At 38.6% G+C, this 18,655-nt stretch overlaps 1 protein-coding gene and 1 long non-coding RNA gene across 3 annotated transcripts in view; one reads left to right on the forward strand and one right to left on the reverse strand.

Moving 5' to 3' along the window:
• The window catches only part of LOC139970546 (uncharacterized), a 28,306-nt gene extending 10,933 nt beyond the window's left edge, over positions 1-17,373 (forward strand). The window contains exons 1-3 of one of the 2 annotated variants that reach the window (XR_011794166.1): positions 8,791-10,507; positions 14,969-16,475; positions 17,006-17,373. This is a non-coding gene — a long non-coding RNA (uncharacterized lncRNA). Of the gene's footprint in view, positions 1-8,790; positions 10,508-14,968; positions 16,476-17,005 lie in introns of those variants that run through there. The other variant, XR_011794167.1, reaches the window with a different exon arrangement.
• LOC139970544 (uncharacterized) lies at positions 38-4,535 on the reverse strand. The gene is made up of 2 exons (XM_071976332.1): positions 4,224-4,535; positions 38-3,566 (listed from the first exon to the last, which is right to left on the reverse strand). The coding sequence occupies exons 1-2, from the start codon at positions 4,533-4,535 to the stop codon at positions 3,240-3,242; spliced, it is 639 nt and encodes a 212-aa protein (XP_071832433.1). The 3' UTR covers positions 38-3,239.
• Positions 17,374-18,655: the final 1,282 nt, after the last annotated feature.

An 18,655-nucleotide genomic window follows, 5' to 3' on the forward strand; every position in this document is an offset into this window, starting at 1 on the left:
GTAGTTAGATTGAAGTGTTGGCTTAAATATTGCATGAGAGTTTAATGTTTTTTTTTGTAGTAAAAGTGCATTTTGTTAAAGTTGCAGAAGTAGTTACTCCATATGTTCATAGTTTTAGACAATTTGGCAAAAGTATAAAAGAGAGCCATTACAACATATTCAAGGAAGTGTTATACATCAATTGGATAGATTTATCAATTTTTGTCATCTTTTTGATCCTAGAAACTGTCAGTACATTAAGCAAGTCGGATTAAAAATACATTTTTGTGCAGTATGTCTAAGGAATTTTGTACAAAATTTCTATCATACTTTTTCGCATAACTGGCATGGTTTCTACAAATAGTAAATTGTTGGCTTACTGTACATTACTTTTGAGTTATATGTAAAGTTTTATGCAGCCTTTGTTTTTTAATTTTGAAGAATATTTAATCGATATATTCAACAAAAACAGAGATCCTGTATGTAATGCAAAAAGTGGTATAAATCGTTTAGAAAGAAACAGGACAGTGTCAGCGTGAATATAAAGAGAGATCAGTAGTTAAAATGCGTCCTATGCGGAATAGAGCAGGAACTATGAGGTGTGATGTACAGCTACTCCAACCTCACTGCTCATTAGAGTCTTGCATTGGTGCATCCTCAGGTAATTACTCTGGGCACGTTTTGAAGATGTGTAGTTGTTTATCATAAACATTTTCAATAATTTGGAAAGTACTTTAATTGTTTTATCTTAAACTTATTTCTTGGTTTTTATTTTGAGTTATTATTGTTCATGAATAAACAGAGCAGGAGAGCTGGTCATTCCACAGTTTTGTTGTAAACTTTGTCATATTCCTGCAGTAAAGATTGTTATGATAAACAAAAAATTTCAGAAAAAAAAACCCTATGCAGTGAATTGAAAATTCAATACAAGTAATTAACCCAAGTCAGTGAGGTTGAAAAAAATAATAGAAAAGGACGCAAAATGCTGCTTTAAGAGAGCCAAAAAAAAGTGAAATTTATTAATGATTCATGGAATAATTAAGGCAAAGGGCAAAACAAAATTAGTTATTGCCATTATTGCCAATATTCAGAGTAACCATAAAGAGTACAGTGCTGCTATATGACTTGGGTCATTTACTTAGATGTGGGGTACTTAATAAGAATTCATGACTTAGAGAGAGAAAAATACATTAAATACTTAGAGTGACAGTCCAGTGCTGTAGTTGAGATTAGTAGATCCGAGTCCAGCTGGTCCGAGCCTAAGTCCAAGCTACATATTAATAGTACATGGCAATACATTGTAACACATATATGCAATATTCTGTTTACTCCTTATACTGTACCTATTATGAGTATGGAAAGTATCCATTTTCCCATGACTCAGATTGATCATGATAGTTGTCCCCTTAATATCTTAAGCTAAATATCATTAGGTATATTAGTTTCAAAAGTGACCTTGCTATATTCATCAAAGTGGTCAGGTATATACATACTGAAGTTTCAGAAAGCAAAACTGAGTATCGATGACCATGTCTTGACTTAGCTGTAGCATAGTTGTGGTAATGTGTTCTTACTGTACATTAATGCTTAAACATCCAAGGGAATAAATCAGACATACAGGTAGCTTGTTATGCAGATTGAGCACTCTATCAAACACAGACTACATTATGCATATCTTATGTAAGGTCTTTGTCTTTGGATATTATGTTTATATGTATTAGACTGTATGGTTAAGGCTACCCCCCCCCCTCCCCTTTTCCTCTTTCCCATGCCATTCAATTACTTAATGTATTGCATCTATAAGGACACAATGACTTGGTAATGGATTCATCCTGTAAGGTGTCACATCATGGTATATTGAAGGAGCATCAAAATATATAGATGGATACTCAGATATCTGGCTATCAGTTCAGTTATTGATCCTATTTTCTTGTGTCAAATGATCAGTTTTACACTGCAGATTTGATAATACTTCAAATCTTTGTAATTATACTGTAACGTGTTGTCGTACTTGCTTAGACTGGATGCAGCCTGCTTCTGCAGAACATGGAGACACTACTGTCAGTCATAGTGTCCTTACATATTGTGTCCATATCAATATTTGTTTCTGTAGTTGGAGGACACTGTTGTCAGTCATAGTGTCCTCTTTACATTATTCTGTCTTGGTATTTAAAAATCACTTCGTCAGAACAAGTACGGTTAGTACTGTCAGCTAATGCCATTTTACTTCTATTGCCGACACGTTTGACAACCATTCACACTCTTAGCATTCCATTCCTTTAATTACTCACCTTGTCTCATGTCCTTCCTAATACATCCTTGATTTTTTTTCCATACAACATTCAGGTGTGCCTTGCTTCTTTCTCAGAGGGGTGTTAACTCTACTTTTAAAATTTGACCACAAATTATTATTTTTTTTAAGCCACTGTTGTGTTTGATCATGTGTATTTGCTGTAAAAATTTATTTTGATCTAATAGGTCTGCAGGTTATGTGCCCTATATAACCACTTGATATGTCATATGTATGAAACTACACAAAAATTGTACCCTATAATTATCATTTTCACTTAAACATAGGCTTATGACAACCTTGGAAAAGGATTGCAAAAGGGGGCTAATATGAACTTGGTCGGTGTAGTGGTGGTGAGCAAAGAGGGCAAGTGATTAATGTAATATAAATCTAATTGCTGCATAGAGAAAACTAGCTAAAGAAGACATGCATGTTAATATCAGACAATTGAAGTAAATATCAGGGGATCCCCCAGTTTGAGACAAGTTTATCCTTAGTCTTAGTCCAACTTAACTAACAACAGGCGTTTATCCAGGGTGAGCTTGGCCTGGGATGCACGCTTTATGGGTAAGAAAGGGAAAAACTAGGGGAAAACAGAAGGGGAAGGTGCATGTGGGTGGAAAGAAGTGACATTAACAGTAAATAACAGGTAGTTTTGCAGTGAGAGTAAAGCAAACAGAACATAAAAGAGTATAAAACTCCTCCACTTTACAAATCTTATTGGGGGCACTTCACTGTGCCAACGCCTCTGTCAGCAAATTAAGCCTATGTTTTGCTCTTCCAATCACCAAGACACCCAGCCTTCATCTATTAATGCCTTTTAGGAAGGCTTCGATTGGCATTAGATTGGCTGCTGATACGTCCAAAAAATTCTCTTAACCATATGTTCCATCAGGAGCCATGTGAGATAGGCTCACAGGAAGCATACAATATCCATATGCATAAAGGTGCAGGGGGAGGCAGATTTCTCCTACAGTTCAGCCAGCACCAATCTTCTAAGACGTTCATATAACATCATGGCATCAAATGCTGTAACTGGAACATTAATATTATTATCTACCATTTGAATACAACATAGTTCATATACATCTCTGTCGCATGGAAAGTTATCCCTAAAGACACATTCTTCCTCACAAACTTCTATTTCGTCCTGTTGCACTTCCATTAGGTAACTCCTAGTTTGATATAGTTCCGGTGCAGTGTACATAATTTCTGGTCGACCGAAAGGACCAATTCTGTTTTTGGATGGTGATATGCGATGGTTGTTCCATTCAAGCTGCAGATCATGTAATTCTGTCTGTAAAAAAATTTTAGTTGGAATTTTCCGAATTTTGGTTAAAAGTTAATCATGTCATAGTATATGTAACCTCCATGGTGAAAAATGCTTATTGAATTCGCACATCCACCCTTCTGCACCTAGAAATCATATGCTGCACAAAATTTTGAAGTATTTCTTTTCATGTTCTTGTTCTATCTGCTATGTCCCCCCCCCCCCCTCTCCTTTTTTTTTAGATGATAATCGTAACATTTTTGGTGTGTGTGTTGGTGACGCCCAGCTAGTAAACACCATATTTCAAGGCTGGAAGCTTGGAAAGGTCTGATATGTTGTATGTAGTTGTACTGCATTGAGTACAAGAAGCTTATTGTTTTGATGGAGGTCAAAGGTTATTTTCGTTTAACAGGCATCAATTTGTGAAAACAATGTGGACACAATATCTCAAGATGAGGAAGCTTGGAGAGATCTCATGGTTATAATAGCATATTGTATGCTGATGAATCACATTGGTTCAAGCACAAGTCTATCATTTGGTCATCATAGTCAGTAGTACAAAATTTGTCCCATCTTAATCCATTTCTGCATTCTGGTTTATCATTTTGCAAACATATCATAAAACAAGCAATTTGTTACTAATACATGGCATGGATTTATTTGACTACATACAAAATACATTACCTGGATAAGATTTAGAAAGCAAAACTGAATCAACGCTTTGTCCAGGTATGTTCCAGTGAACATGCCCTCCTCTCTGAGGTAACTAAAAGCATTCATCCAGAACTGAGTGCAATGTTTGCGAAGAAAACTCCACCAACATTCGATTCTTTGATTGTGATGGCTTGTGCCCTGCATAAAGCTACTAGGGCCAGCTAGGGCATCATTACCATTTCTCCTTAGAAACTGCTGTATACGTTTGATTATGCCATTTTCGGTGCCAAAGTCAGTGCGGAGTACGGCTGGACATCCCTCGGTCTCACGAATCGATTCCATGTAATAGCCGGCAATTAGCCGTGGGTCGCTGTAATTGTGGTATGCCTTTAACCATATCATCTGCCTAGAGAATCCATCAATGCATCCACTTATGCATATGCCGTATGGCTTCAGTTTATCATACGAGTCAATGTGCCGAAGGAAATTAGGCCCGGCAACGCGGTATTGGCGTCGTCTCAGTCTTCTTCTCCGCCGAACTTGAACGCCCTCTGGATCTAGAAATCCAAGAATCAAGCGAACAGTTTCTCTGCTTACAGTCAGTCCATGCAAGATACATTTAAGATGAATCCACCTATAACCGTGTAACTGTCCTGATGTCGTCAACAATAGCTCAATGAAGTCTATAACATCATTAATATCAGAATAATGCTTCCGTCTAAACAAACCCATATGAAAGTTAATAAGTCTCTTCAGATGCCGCTTGCTAATCAATATGTTATGACGCGATGCAAGGGAAATACAAATGTCATCATAACTGTATCCAAGGCGAAAATAGTGACGGATAATTTCCTCTCGATCTTCCATTACGCCTTGAACAAAATATCTGTAAACAAATGAAATCCATCTAAGACAATTATTGCTATGTAAACTTGCCTACTCTTCTGTGTACACGACTTAGTTATATCCCAGCAGCACAGTGGATTCGATGGTGTGGTATGTGGACCACAGAGGAGAGCATGTAATCCTGTACCCGCGGGTACGGGGTTGCATTTCTCACCCTTACATCTCCCAATTAATAAGTCACGTACTAAATTTAGTTCCCTGTACTATACGGAGTTGAACAGATTCTCCTAGAACGCATTCGTATAACATGTTCTCCCCACAAATATTTTAAGAAATTTGTGATATGTGCCACTAATACCCGAACAGGGAAGCCATGGCAACAACTACGCCCCATTGTTACACATTTTTCAGTACCGTATAAGTTCACAGTTCATATTCCATGCTTTATCTCCTGTCACCTCCCCAGGCCCAACCACCATCATCACTATTGAACACTGTAAACCAAAAATGTTAATTTAGTTTAATACTTCTAAAATTGAACGACAATTGTATGTTACTAGAAACCTATATCAAGCATGCACAACCTACCAAGAATTTACCTTGTGATTTGGTGAATGGAACATTGACAATTAATAGGAGCCAATGTAATGGTTCTTTGCCAAATGACAGTTGATTCGCCCTCTCTGATAGTAAATGATACGAACAACTTTCTAGGTAGGAAACTGGGGAAAGGAACGTGAAAACCCTTGAAGACTCATTTTTTAAGTTGGCTTTCTATTAGGGTTGTACAGCGCTATTGAATACTTCGTAGATTTTAGCGCTTTATAAGTTCATTTATTATTATTATTATTATTATTATTATTAACCCTCACCTCTTCTCGATATCTCTGTTAATTGTTAGTATGGTTGGGCTTACCTACGGTAATATGTATCTACAACTGCAGTACGGTATAGCAAAATGTGTAATTAAAAAACACTGGCTACACATGAAATGTGCTTACATGCAATGTTCTTATTATGTAGAACTCCTCCGAAATTTCCTTCAAGTTTCCTTGAAGTCCGAAATTTCCTTCCTACTGGTAAATGATTCGTTACAATGACGACCGCATAGATAATAACCTGTCATGAGAGACTATTTCATCTGTCCTAACAGAGATGGACATTGTACGGGGACTTTGATGTGCCATGTTAAAGCTGCTTTAAATAAAATTAATGACCATGAGGTCATCCGTTTGTGTACGATGAAGGGGATATAGATGAGTTTACACGGGGTATCAAAATTACATAAGTTCATTCTAGTAATCATTTTCCTTCCGTCAGTTTTGCTTTTTTCCAAATTTTCTGGACTTTGAAAATCTAAGGACATGTTTGTGAATCAATGGTGGCGCTGTCCACGCTACAGGATCCCCCCCCCCCACCTTTTTTCGGACCTGGCTATATTTCTGCGAGCGCCTCTGTTATCAAGCATGTTTTCAATGACTAAGCTATCATGTGATCGTGCACAGTTACACAAACTTGTAATGTAAAGTAGACAAGGGCGTAGGAACCGGGGGGCTGGGGGGCGCCAGCCCCCAGTGAAAAATGTGGAGGGGCGGAAGTATCATTCCCCCCCCCCCCGCTTCGCAAGTCAGAAAACCCCTTTTTCATTTCCAAATGAGAAAAAAAATCTCATTTGGAGCACCAAATTGCATCTAAGGCCTGGTGAAAATACAAAATTAAGTTTACAAAATGGATTGGGTGTTGAAGTGTGCTATATTGCACCAAATTGCATCTGAGGCTACCTGGAAATGCAAAAAATTCCAAAGGGGAGGGGGACACCCCCTCCCCTTAGACCCCTCCCCCAGGCCGGCCATCAGTCTTCAGCCCCCCCCCCCCACTCAAAAGTACCTTCCTACGCCACTGAAAAGTAGATGTAAAGAGGACATGCAGGATAATTGTTCTGATCAAACTAGCCTAAAAATAACTTTATTTCAGAGATATTCATGATTTCACCATATAGGTTCGGCAAGTCAGGGATCAAGAGCCAAGCATTGCAGATTCCACTGCTAGTTTGGACCAACTCAGGTCATGCAAACTTTCGTTAATAAACATTAAATAGGTTAGGTGGGACGGAAAACCTGAAAGAGACAAAATTCCCACCCTGTCGCTTGAAAATCCACCTTTTAGTTCGCGTCATGCCATACAGAAGTCCCAAACATCAAAGTTCCGAACTAAAAAAACGGTTACTAAGCGTTCTAACAGTGGGATAATTCAAGTTCAAATTGGATATAGGGATTTGCCTCCCACGGATATCCCCCCCCCCCCCCGGCTGCTACGTTTACCTAACCAATAGATCTGTAACTTATCATCCAAAGTTCCCTATATAGAGAACCCTCCCTATATTATTTTTAATTATTATGCTTTCATACCCTCGAAAATAGGAAAACACATCGTTAATTAGTTTAGAATTTAAAGATGGTAAATATTTCTTTTGACGTAATAAAAGAAAATTTGGCAAATGATTGTTGCTTTGAGAATCAGGAATTGTGACAATGTGTTATAATATCATAGTGGCATACATTGTTACCATTCTGATAAACTCTTAATATCCTGTCCTAGCTTTCGATACATTAGCACGCAGCTGAAGTTTGAACATGTAGCACCAAAAGTGAACTAGGAGCAAACGGGCATTATTCCATAAATGCACATCGCCGTAATAAATTTTGTTTTCCACCAAAATTTACCCCCAAAATTGCGTTCTTAAAATTTGGCGGTGCCAATAGTGCCACAAATGGATTTATACAGTTCCACGTCATTATGAAGCGGGAACTTTTTATTAACATATAAGGTTCACATAATTTTGTATTGCATTTTGGTCGGTTTTGGCGTTCCACACTCTTTGCTTGATGTGTGTAGCCAACATAAACACACTACCATAGTCGTTTCCTCATAGTTACAGGAATACAGGATAAATCGACCCAAAAATTAATTTGCTTGCAATCTGAACTAACTGACATTTCGCTCATAGAAGAAGTAATATGGCACGTCGAAGTCTCCGTACAAGGGCATTGCATCTATGTGTAATTAAATAATCTGTTACGACAGATTATATAATCTGTTACGACAGATTAAATAATCTGTTACGACAGATTATATAATCTGTTACGACAGATTATATAATCTGTTACGACAGATTAAATAATCTGTCGTAACAGATTAAATAATCTGTTACGACAGATTAAATAATCTGTTACGACAGATTATATAATCTGTTACGACAGATGATATAATCTGTTACGACAGATTATATAATCTGTTACGACAGATCAAATAATCTGTTACGACAGATTAAATAATCTGTTACGACAGATTAAATAATCTGTTACGACAGATTATATAATCTGTTACGACAGATTAAATAATCTGTTACGACAGATTAAATAATCTGTTACGACAGATTATATAATCTGTTACGACAGATTAAATAATCTGTTACGACAGATTAAATAATCTGTTACGACAGATTAAATAATCTGTTACGACAGATTATATAATCTGTTACGACAGATTATATAATCTGTTACGACAGATTAAATAATCTGTTACGACAGATTAAATAATCTGTCATGACAGATTAATTCTTTGGTTGGAATTTTTTTTTTCTTTCACTTGTCAATTTTTTTTTTTCACTTATCAATTTTTCACTTGATTTTTTTTTTTTTACTTGACAATTTTTTTTTCACTATGGCCCTAATGGGCCATCGTAAAATAATGAATTTTCTCCATGAAAAGGGATTGAACATTACAGGCAATCCAAGCAGGATGTTGCAAACATTATATGGTTAGAATGTGTAACTGCATATTGCTTTAAGTTCAGATGAACAGGTGTTTTATCCACGATTGTATGAATGGAATGCGTCATGGCATTTACCTGCATACCTATTAAGTGGAAGTCATTGTACTGTATGGTGTAACAATATAAGCTTTATTGTTAAAAACGCCACCAAGTGACCTAGTTTCATCTTTTATAACAAATGTGTAATGAGTATACCTTATTTCTCCTTATGAATTCGTTCAAACGTTTACCCGGCAATTAGAACATATCCGGAATATTAGCAACATGGGTTTTCATATATTGAGAAAATATTTTAAGGATATATTTACATTGCATCATTGATGTTATATTGAAGGCTATTTAGAGACAGCATTGGTGATGTGCAACTTTTGCTTACAGCAACAGTTATCGAAGCAAATGAAAGTATAGATCTTTTGAGGAAGTTATGTATATATTTTCTTCTCAATTATTCATGCAAAAGTAAATTTCATCATGAAGTTGAAAAGACAAGATGTTAAGTATATATTATGTAAATTTGAAGAAAGATTTGTTGATGTCATAGTCTATGGAGTCTCTTTTATGGTATCGAATATCTAGTACTTTGGTACTTTACTAGATCATTTCGGAGTGCATACCTAGGGTCACCATGCTATCGAGTCACATTTTCTTGATTTTCTTGAAGTGGATGTATATGATTCACAACGTTTCAAAGCAGTTTTGAAGCTATATGCCTTCATTAAAGAGGAGGTACTTTGTAAATGAGTTTGTAATATTTTAAGGTTCTTTTTTTAATGTACGAATTTTTTATGGAACGCAAAGGTGTTCTGTTCAGTTAAAAGATAACTAAGTCTAGTATTCTCTGATCTCTCCCCAAATCACGGCATGATTTCACTTTTGATATAAATGTATTATTGATGTATGAAATGCATAAATGTATTTTGTAAGAGATACTGCATATTTTGCTGTGTCATGTAACTTTAAGATATCTTAATGATATCTTTTTTTTTTTAGATTACATCATATGATGTCATCAATATTAAAGAGGTACACAAAAAATTTTCAAGGAGATAGTGTCAATGTATATACCATATGATCATTTTAATATTCGTAACCTAGATGTTAACCTTTGAGATACATGAAGACCATTTATTGAAGTCAATGAATATTAGTGAATGTGCTTACAGTACTCTACCTTCTTGAGATAATGCTAAGTTAAAGCAGTATGATGTTAAAATTTTGGAGTATCCAAAAATTTTAAAAGATTGAGGGGGATGTTATGAAATAGTGATACCATCTCTTTGATGTTACCGAAAAACTCCATCGAGACACCTTACAGGCCTCTTATGTATTTATCTAGGTCATGGATTCAGTTTTCCCACGAGAAGTTTTTAACTATCTTATTGAATCTTGGTACAGGGCCTTTTCCCAAAATAGATTCCATTGTCTGTGGAACATTCGAGAAGGTTCTCTCACGTGGTATGGAAGTTTCCATAGAAAGGGGATGGACTTCCAAACTCCCAACCAATCAGGGCAGATCAGTGCCAGTGCACTTATTTTTATATCATTAAGTTAATACAGGATGGTCAGGTCATTGGCTGCCTTCTGATTATGCGCAGTGAGATTTTATGGAAGTTAGGTATAAAAGAAAAAGGAGGTTGTGATGTTTCAAGATAGTAGATAGACAAACGATGTTTATGATTACGATGGATTTTATTCTGTCTTCTTTGTTGACAACCTATCTGTGTCTTTTATACGTGATGCATGAACATTATTTATTATATATCAGAGGGCAGTATTTACTTTTAGTATACTAATCAAAACATTACATCCCTCCCCTTTTAGTTAAAATGGAACAATCCTCTTAGAGTGTTAACATCGATACTTCATGTCTTGTGAAATAAGGAATGGGAAACAATAACATTTTTTTTCTCTTATGGTATAACATGAAAATAATGCAGGCGATAATAAAAGTAAAGATGATGCTCAAAATGTCTCTGACTTTACGTATTTTACAAACATACAATACTTTAATGTGGCTGTGTGTTTAGAAAGTTCACAGTTTATATTTCCGATATTAATCTCCTTGGCGGTTTCGTACTTCGCTGAGAACGTCTTAACTCGTCGTTTTCAGCACTTTCCTCCTCTGTGATCTCCTCCGGTGGTTGCTCAGGTTCGCTAGGTTCTCCTTCGAAGCGTTTGAAGAATGAAGAATTCCGTGTGATTACCGAACCATTTCCCCCCTCCGCGGTTACGCAATTTCCATTGCGTTTCGTTACTGTCATCGGGTTAGGATCATAGGGGGTAGACAACATGTTCCGCTTTTTCTGTTTCACAAGGACTGTATCACCGATAGCTATGTTGGACTCGCGTGCATGAAGAGATTTGTCGGCATTCGCTTTTATTTTCCGCTTCATCTGAGTATCGCGTTCGCGAAGACCGGCGAAGTCGCTTAGCTTGCGTTTTGCATCTGGGAGCATGATGGACATTTTTCTCCCATACAGGAGTTCGAACGGGGATACATTCGTAGTGCTGTGTGGTGTAGCTCTGTATTGGCGCAGAAACTTACAAAGTTCTTGCTTCCAGTTTTTCTTTTGCTGTACAGACGCTCGAATCGACTTTACAAGCGTGTGGATGAAACGCTCGGCTTCACCATTGGCACGGGGCCACAGCGGGGTGCACTTCCTATGAGTGAAACCAAGATAGTTTGCAAACTTGGCAAAGTCCTCTGAGTTCATAGGTGGCCCATTGTCGGTACGTACCACCTTTGGAATTCCGTGTCGCGAAAATATTTTGTCTAATTCCGGGATCACAGTTTTCGCTTGTAGTGATGGTATTATTATAGCTTCTGGATAACGGCTGTAATCATCGATAACTACCATTATGTATTCTCCTCCCGCGAATGGCCCTTTGAAATCCATGGAGACCGACTCCCATGGGGTGCTGGGGAGTTCTGTCATTCGCAAGGGCTCTGGTGGGGTTGGAGATGGGGTCACGATTTGGCACGTTAGACAGCCTTTTACTTTGTATTCAACGGATCTATCAATACCAGGGAACCAAACTTTTTCTCGTAGAAGCTGCTTTGTTTTGACAATTCCTTGGTGCGACGCGTGTGCTAAGTCAACGGCTTGTTCGCGGAGTGATTTTGGTAAGACTATCCGCGTGTCTCTCAGGACAACACCGTCAACTACAGTGAACTCATTTTTCATGTGTCTGTAATCACGAACATTTTCGTCACTCCAATCACCTGATTTGAGAGCACTGCAGAGTGCTTGGATTTCGCTGTCTTGCTTAGATTCGCTTTGAACAACCTCAAATTTCATTGCTTTCGGTACAGCGTTACTGCAAATGTAGTTCACGTAATCCTCTATCATGGCGTTGTGACTTTCAGGATGTGAGTGGTACCGCGACAGATAGTCAGCTGGATTATCTCTGCCCGGTATGTGCTTGACTTCGAAGTCATACTGCTGAAGTTTCAACAGCCACAGTTCTATTCTCGCGTTACTCTTAGCGCCATGGTTGTTGAAAATGGGAAGTAGAGGCTTGTGGTCAGTGTGTACCTCGAAATGGCTGCCATACAGGTAAACTCTGAACCGTTCTACTCCGAACTTGATCGCGAGTGCTTCTCGCTCTATCTGCGCGTAGCGAGACTCTGCTGCAGACATTGCGCGACTGGCATAAGCGACAACCTTGTTTTCTTGACACAGCATAGCTGAAACGCCACACGGGCTTGCGTCAACGATCACCACAGATGGTTTGGAGCTGTCGAAATATGTTACGGTTGTTTCATTTGTCAGAGTACGTTTCAACTGTTCAAATGCCTGATTGCATTCATCTGACCATTCGAACTTGAAATCCTTCTTGGTTAGCTCGCGTAGGGGAGCGGTGATCGACGCATAGTTGGGTATAAACCTTGATACGTATTGCGTTAACCCGAGGAACGAGCGCACTGCGCTTGCGTCTATTGGGACTTCCGTGGTTTTGATGTCGTTAATTTTTGCTGGCTCAGGGCTGATTCCTTGAGCAGAAAATATGTGTCCGAAATAAACAACCTCTGGCTGCGCGATTTTGCATTTGTCGCGATTCAGGCATGCCCCACACTCGGCCAAGCGCTGAAGTACTCTGTGCAGGTTTTCATTGTGTTCCTGCTTTGATTGTCCATACACGATGATATCGTCCGAAATGTTTATTACTCCGGGTAATCCTGTTAGCATGTGACTGACCGCTTTCTGAAATTTCTCACTCGCTGCGTTAACACCGAACATTAGGCGCTTGTACCTGTACAAACCTTGGTGTGTTGTGAATGTTGTGATGTACCTACTTTCCTCATCGAGCTCAAACTGGTGATATCCCGCGCTTAGGTCCAACGTACTGAACACGGTGGCACCGTTCAAAGCACTTATCAGTTCATCAACGGTAGGCATAGGGAATCGCTCGCGCTCAATGGCTTTGTTTGCTTCTCTCATATCCACACAAATGCGCACACCACCATTTTTCTTTGGTGGTGTCACAATTGGCGATACCCAGGGTGTTGGACCCTGCACTCGCTCAATGACATCCTCATCTAGAAGACCTTGAATTTCCTCATCGACATCCTTGCGGACGTGAAAAGGAATTGTTCGTAGCTTTTGAGTTTTTGGTTCCACGTTTGTGTCTATATGCAGCTTAATTGTCTCTGTGTTTATTTTCCCAATTCCGTTGAATAATTCCGGGTATCGAGAAAACATGTCTGATTCAATGCTGTTCGCAATGTACAGTAGTCCTAAATCTATGCTTGTTTGATAACACAGAAGATTTCCACCAAACCCATCTACGACACAGAAACGTGTTTCGACTGTCTTCCCTTTCTCTGTTGTCACTTTCGCTCGAATTTCTCCAAGAGTTGGGAGTGGTGTCTGCGAGTTATACGCAAAGAGACTAGACGCACATGGCTTGAGGCAATTGTCCGGTGCCCCGGATTCGTTTTTCAGTTTTTGAAAAGCGAGCTTATCTAGGACATTGACACTTGCTTGTGAGTCAATCCCCATGTTTATTTTAGTTCCTGCAATCTCTACTTTGCAAGACGGTAGAGATTTAAGTTTTGGGGCGTTTGTCGCAAAAACGTAATCACTTTTTTCTTCACTGATCTGCTTAACTCTGTTATCACTTGGCTTACTCCTACAGTATTTTGCATAGTGGTTTGCTTTACCACATTTGTAGCAGTCCTTGCCCTTTGCTGGACACTCACCGGTGTGGGGATAGACTCCTCCACAGTTACGGCACTTAGTGTTAGGCCTATCACCCCTAGTCTGCTGATTTCTGTTGGGCCTAGGTTTATTTGAAAACTTACTATTTGGACTGTTTTTGTTGGCCCTATAAATGGCATGTGTTGTTTCGTCGTGTTTCTCTTTTTGAAGCTGAGCTGTATCGCTCATCGCTATGTCCATCGCTAGCGCTAATTGAACAGCTTTGTCAAGCGTAAGACCGTCTTCCGATAATAATCGCTTCTGGATTTGCGGGTTAACGAGACCACATACAAGACGATCTCGTAGGCTCTCTGTTAGATTATTTCCAAATGCACACGTTGACGCTAATTTCCGAAGTTCGACAAGATATGCAGCGATTGTCTCATCGGATCGCTGATCTCTTTTATGAAAACGGAAACGCTCTGCTATTATCAGAGGCTTAGGCGCGAAGTAATCAGTTAATTTCTGTTTTAGCTGTGCGTAGGTTAGGTTTAATGGCTTGTTAGGCTCACACAAGTTCTTCAGTAACTGGTACGTTGATTGCCCAATTACAGTAACGAACGCTGATACTTGCTTGTTATCGGCTATCTCGTTTACGTTAACATAGGCCTCGAAACGTTCTAGGTACGAATGCCATTCTGATGGTTCTCCGGAAAAATCCTCGATTTTTCCGATCATTGCCATGTTGAAAAATGTATCCTAAACTCGTCGCCAGAAGATGTGATGTTTCAAGATAGTAGATAGACAAACGATGTTTATGATTACGATGGATTTTATTCTGTCTTCTTTGTTGACAACCTATCTGTGTCTTTTATACGTGATGCATGAACATTATTTATTATATATCAGAGGGCAGTATTTACTTTTAGTATACTAATCAAAACATTACAGAGGTCAGAAATTTATCACTCCGTCAGCGCTCCGTGATCAGTTCGTTGCTTCGTCACCATTTCATCACTCTTTCTAATTGTTTAATTGACGGAGTCAAGTCAAGTCAAATCATTGTAATTTAGTTTTATTTGTAAGAGAATCGACAGAGAAGAAATTATACCGAATCACTAATCAAATCCGATCTTGTCAAATTGTTTTTCTGTGAACTCATTGTTTTCGCCCGTTCGAGACATCTCCTGAAGAAGCATAAATACGGCATCAAGATATCCCAGTACCTTTCTATCGCGAGTCCCGATATAGTTTTACTATCGGAGGAGCCGGGCTCGACACAATATTACAATACTATACTTTATATAGGATAGTTGTGTCACTAGTTAGGCCTAGAACCGATGTTTCCTAACTTTGCTCATACACTTAGCTAGCCAATTTGTTGATGGGGCAGCAAAATTAACATGAATGTGCGGTCGAGTAAAGTTAAGGAAGTTACTATTTTCCTTAAAAGTTGTGGCAGCACATGCCCCAGGAACATGTCACACAGACATGTTTCATTTGGTTAGTAGATTGAAGGAGCCAATTGGAAGAGTGCACAACAAATTCAGAGGTGGCCTATTATTAATTTCCTAGCAGTTGTAGGCCTAGTGGCAAATTAGTGAAGTTACCACAAATCAGGGAAAGGGTGGGGGGGGGAGGGAGAAGGTGGCACCTCACACCAGCTTTTTGTCATTTCCGCTTGAGCTAATTTCATAACCAGATTTTCTCAATCTAGGGAATGGATTCAGAAGTGGGAAAGAGTTGGAAACGAGGCAATATCGGCCTGTTTTGTATGTATATGCGATCTTCCCGCAAGCAGGAACTCGCGAAAGAAGCCATGGAGGCTTATAGACTCGCAAGCTGACCGAAGCCAATCTCTCGGCACACATCCATTTAACGTCCATGTCGGGAAGTTGTTATTGAACAACACCCTTGCCAGACGACACACATTGCTGTCGGCGGGGAATCGAACCGGGGATCTCATGACTGGGAGACGCCGGCGTTAACCACTAGGCTATACACTCCGCCCTTTTTTTTATTTTCCTTTGCAGCATTGTCCCAACAGAGGCAAGACTTCTAAGAAGAGGCTACCCCTTCCTTACTAGTGATGTTACTTGTAAGGAGCTTCAACAGTAGATTGCCCTTCAGAGGTGCCCCTTTTCTATTTTGACATGTTAGTACAGTATGCCCCAATAATTGAGGTTGGTATGAAGTCATTGAATTGGCTCTTTATTATTTGAACTGGTTTGTATTGTTTACAGGTGTCATTGTGGCCAATGTGCTGTGATGCCTACAGCAAGGGAGTGTAGATGCTGCAGCGAAATAGATAAGGACTGTGATGGATGAAGAAGGTGCTGCATGCATCACCTTACACCCAGGTTTTGAAGCTATGTGCCTGAACCCATTGTTTCTTCAGACAGCCTACTACATGTACCGTCAACAGTATGGTGGACGTGCACAGGAAAACAGGATCCAAGAGTAAGTATAGAATACATTATTTTTGTTGTATACCTTTATTCATTGCTCTGACCTGCTGTTGAAAGATGTAACAATACAGAGGGTGTATTCATAGTTTAGTTTTGTTTCGTTGTGAAAGGAATAACATTAAGATATAGATTTGATCAAGAAAATTTGTGCACCATGTTCAAAACCTGCTTCTGATTAGGTCATTTTGACCAAAAACTGGTGTATTGCCCTTGAGGTTAACCCTTATCATGCTGACTGACATAGTAATCATTAACACTGAGCCATGGAACCAAATGCCACAAAAAAAATGTCCACCATGCTTGTGCACGATCCATTTACAAATTTTAGTCCCCGAGATGATGACAATGATCAGTTTGTATAAATGGCATAGCTAGGCTTACTTTAGGGGAGGCAGATTTAGGGGCCAAGCAAATTCTGGAAATCATATAGAAATTTATTTTAAAATTGACGTCCCCAGATGGCTACCAAGCTTTTGTGTGTCTTCATCTTTTATAGCTGGTTTTCATATGATTATTTTACAGGAAATACAGACACAGAGCATACAGACAACTTGCACGGATGAGCTAGCAATTTTTAGGGAAGGATATTGTGTTGTTCTCCCATCCTATGCAGTAAGGAGGATTAGAGAAGCTTTACCATCTGAACAGCATGAAGGATTTAAATTATCAAGACTGTGAGAATATGGACTGTTTATGCCAAGTCATAGTATCATTTCTGCAAAGTTTTATAGAAACAGGGTTCAGTCCTGTCTGTTTTGTGGCTGAATGGTGAACATTTTGGAATTCCAGCTTACATTTTTCTGGTTCATGGTATTAACTACAATCTTGGATGAAATTTTACATTTTCAAGTTTGGGAAGTACATAACAGTAATAAATAATAAAAACTCAAGTTAATTTTTTGTATGTATTCTCTCTTGTAAGCAAAGCTGTCACTTCTAGTAGCCTGCCAACAAAATCTGGATGATTGAAACCTCAAATATACTAGGTTAAAATAGAAGAATAGTTTGAATAAAGAACCCTAAACCACTATGTCAATGGGATCTGGAGAGCTTAGGCTTTCATTTTAATAAAAGTGTAATGAGAATCAATCTGAAATTGTTCATTAATCCATGGAATATCAAGGTTACTTGATCATAAATGGGATAAAAAAAAAATCACCTTTTATCCCATGCAGGGAACAAACAGCAAATTTCTGTCAATTCTTTTTGAGAAAAACAAAAAATTGGCAATATGTTTGAAACACCAAAGTTACATACAAATAGTAAGTCAGCATGAAATTTATATTTATGAAGTCTAAGCTCTCTATAGAGGAGTACTTGTCATTGGAACTTTTTTTAAATATAATGTTATCATTTAGTTAGTTACAATGGAAACCAGATGTAAGTAAAACTTTAATGTAAACTTTTAGCAACTTCCCTAAAGGCTGGTAGCGACCTGTTAATTAACACTGCTCTGCAGCTGTGCCAAAACATCATGCGAACAGACGATTCACAGAGTCGATTGCTCCCCACTACAATGAAACAAAATTAGAAATTGGGAGGCCATCAACTACAGTACTTCAGCAAAGCTTTTGAAATCTGCTGTGTTTTTTTATGGCATCCTGTTCGGATGAATATAGGAGCTTGCAAGTGGTGGGGGCTCTTTTCTGGCAGGAACAGGACACTCCTCTCCCAGAGTTCCACTTCTGCAGAAGTTGTTGCAAGCAGTCAAGAAGTTCCCATACATAATCTGTAGAATAGTAAAGATATGAAGAATAATATAATAATAGTTCATAAAAACATACCATTTAGATAGAGGCATTCCAATCACTCCATTTCGGTCAATAGGCATGGCACAGTTGTCAGTCAAGTCTTTGGATGCCCAACTAAGGCAACAGCTGAGTACACCTCAATTGGTGTGGATACATGGGTCAGGTTTAACCTGACAACTTGTGCCTGAACAATTCCAATATATTTTTTACTGATTACAACAAAAACCCTTCACCTGTTTGTGCACCTAATATTATGGATTATGTAATCTTCAGCAGGATGTGTGGTCATTGTCTCAGTAGCTTAACCACTGATTATGTAGTAAAGTAAACATGTGGACAGAGTAACATCCTGTCCCATCCCCTTGTAATCCATGGTAAAAGAGTGTATAAGATGCTACTTTCACCATTTGTATTCAGTAGC

This window comes from Apostichopus japonicus, chromosome 8, assembly GCF_037975245.1.
Source record: "Apostichopus japonicus isolate 1M-3 chromosome 8, ASM3797524v1, whole genome shotgun sequence".
Lineage (NCBI taxonomy): Eukaryota > Metazoa > Echinodermata > Holothuroidea > Aspidochirotida > Stichopodidae > Apostichopus > Apostichopus japonicus.

What these genes read in the sequence shown, in the direction of transcription:
- LOC139970544 (XM_071976332.1), bottom strand. Translation starts at nt 4,535, where the DNA reads ATGGAATCGATTCGTGAGACCGAGGGATGTCCAGCCGTACTCCGCACT. An exon ending in GCTTTCTAAATCTTATCCAG is followed by an intron (nt 3,567 to 4,223) that starts GTAATGTATTTT and finishes ATTTTTTTACAG; the next exon opens with ACAGAATTACATGATCTGCA.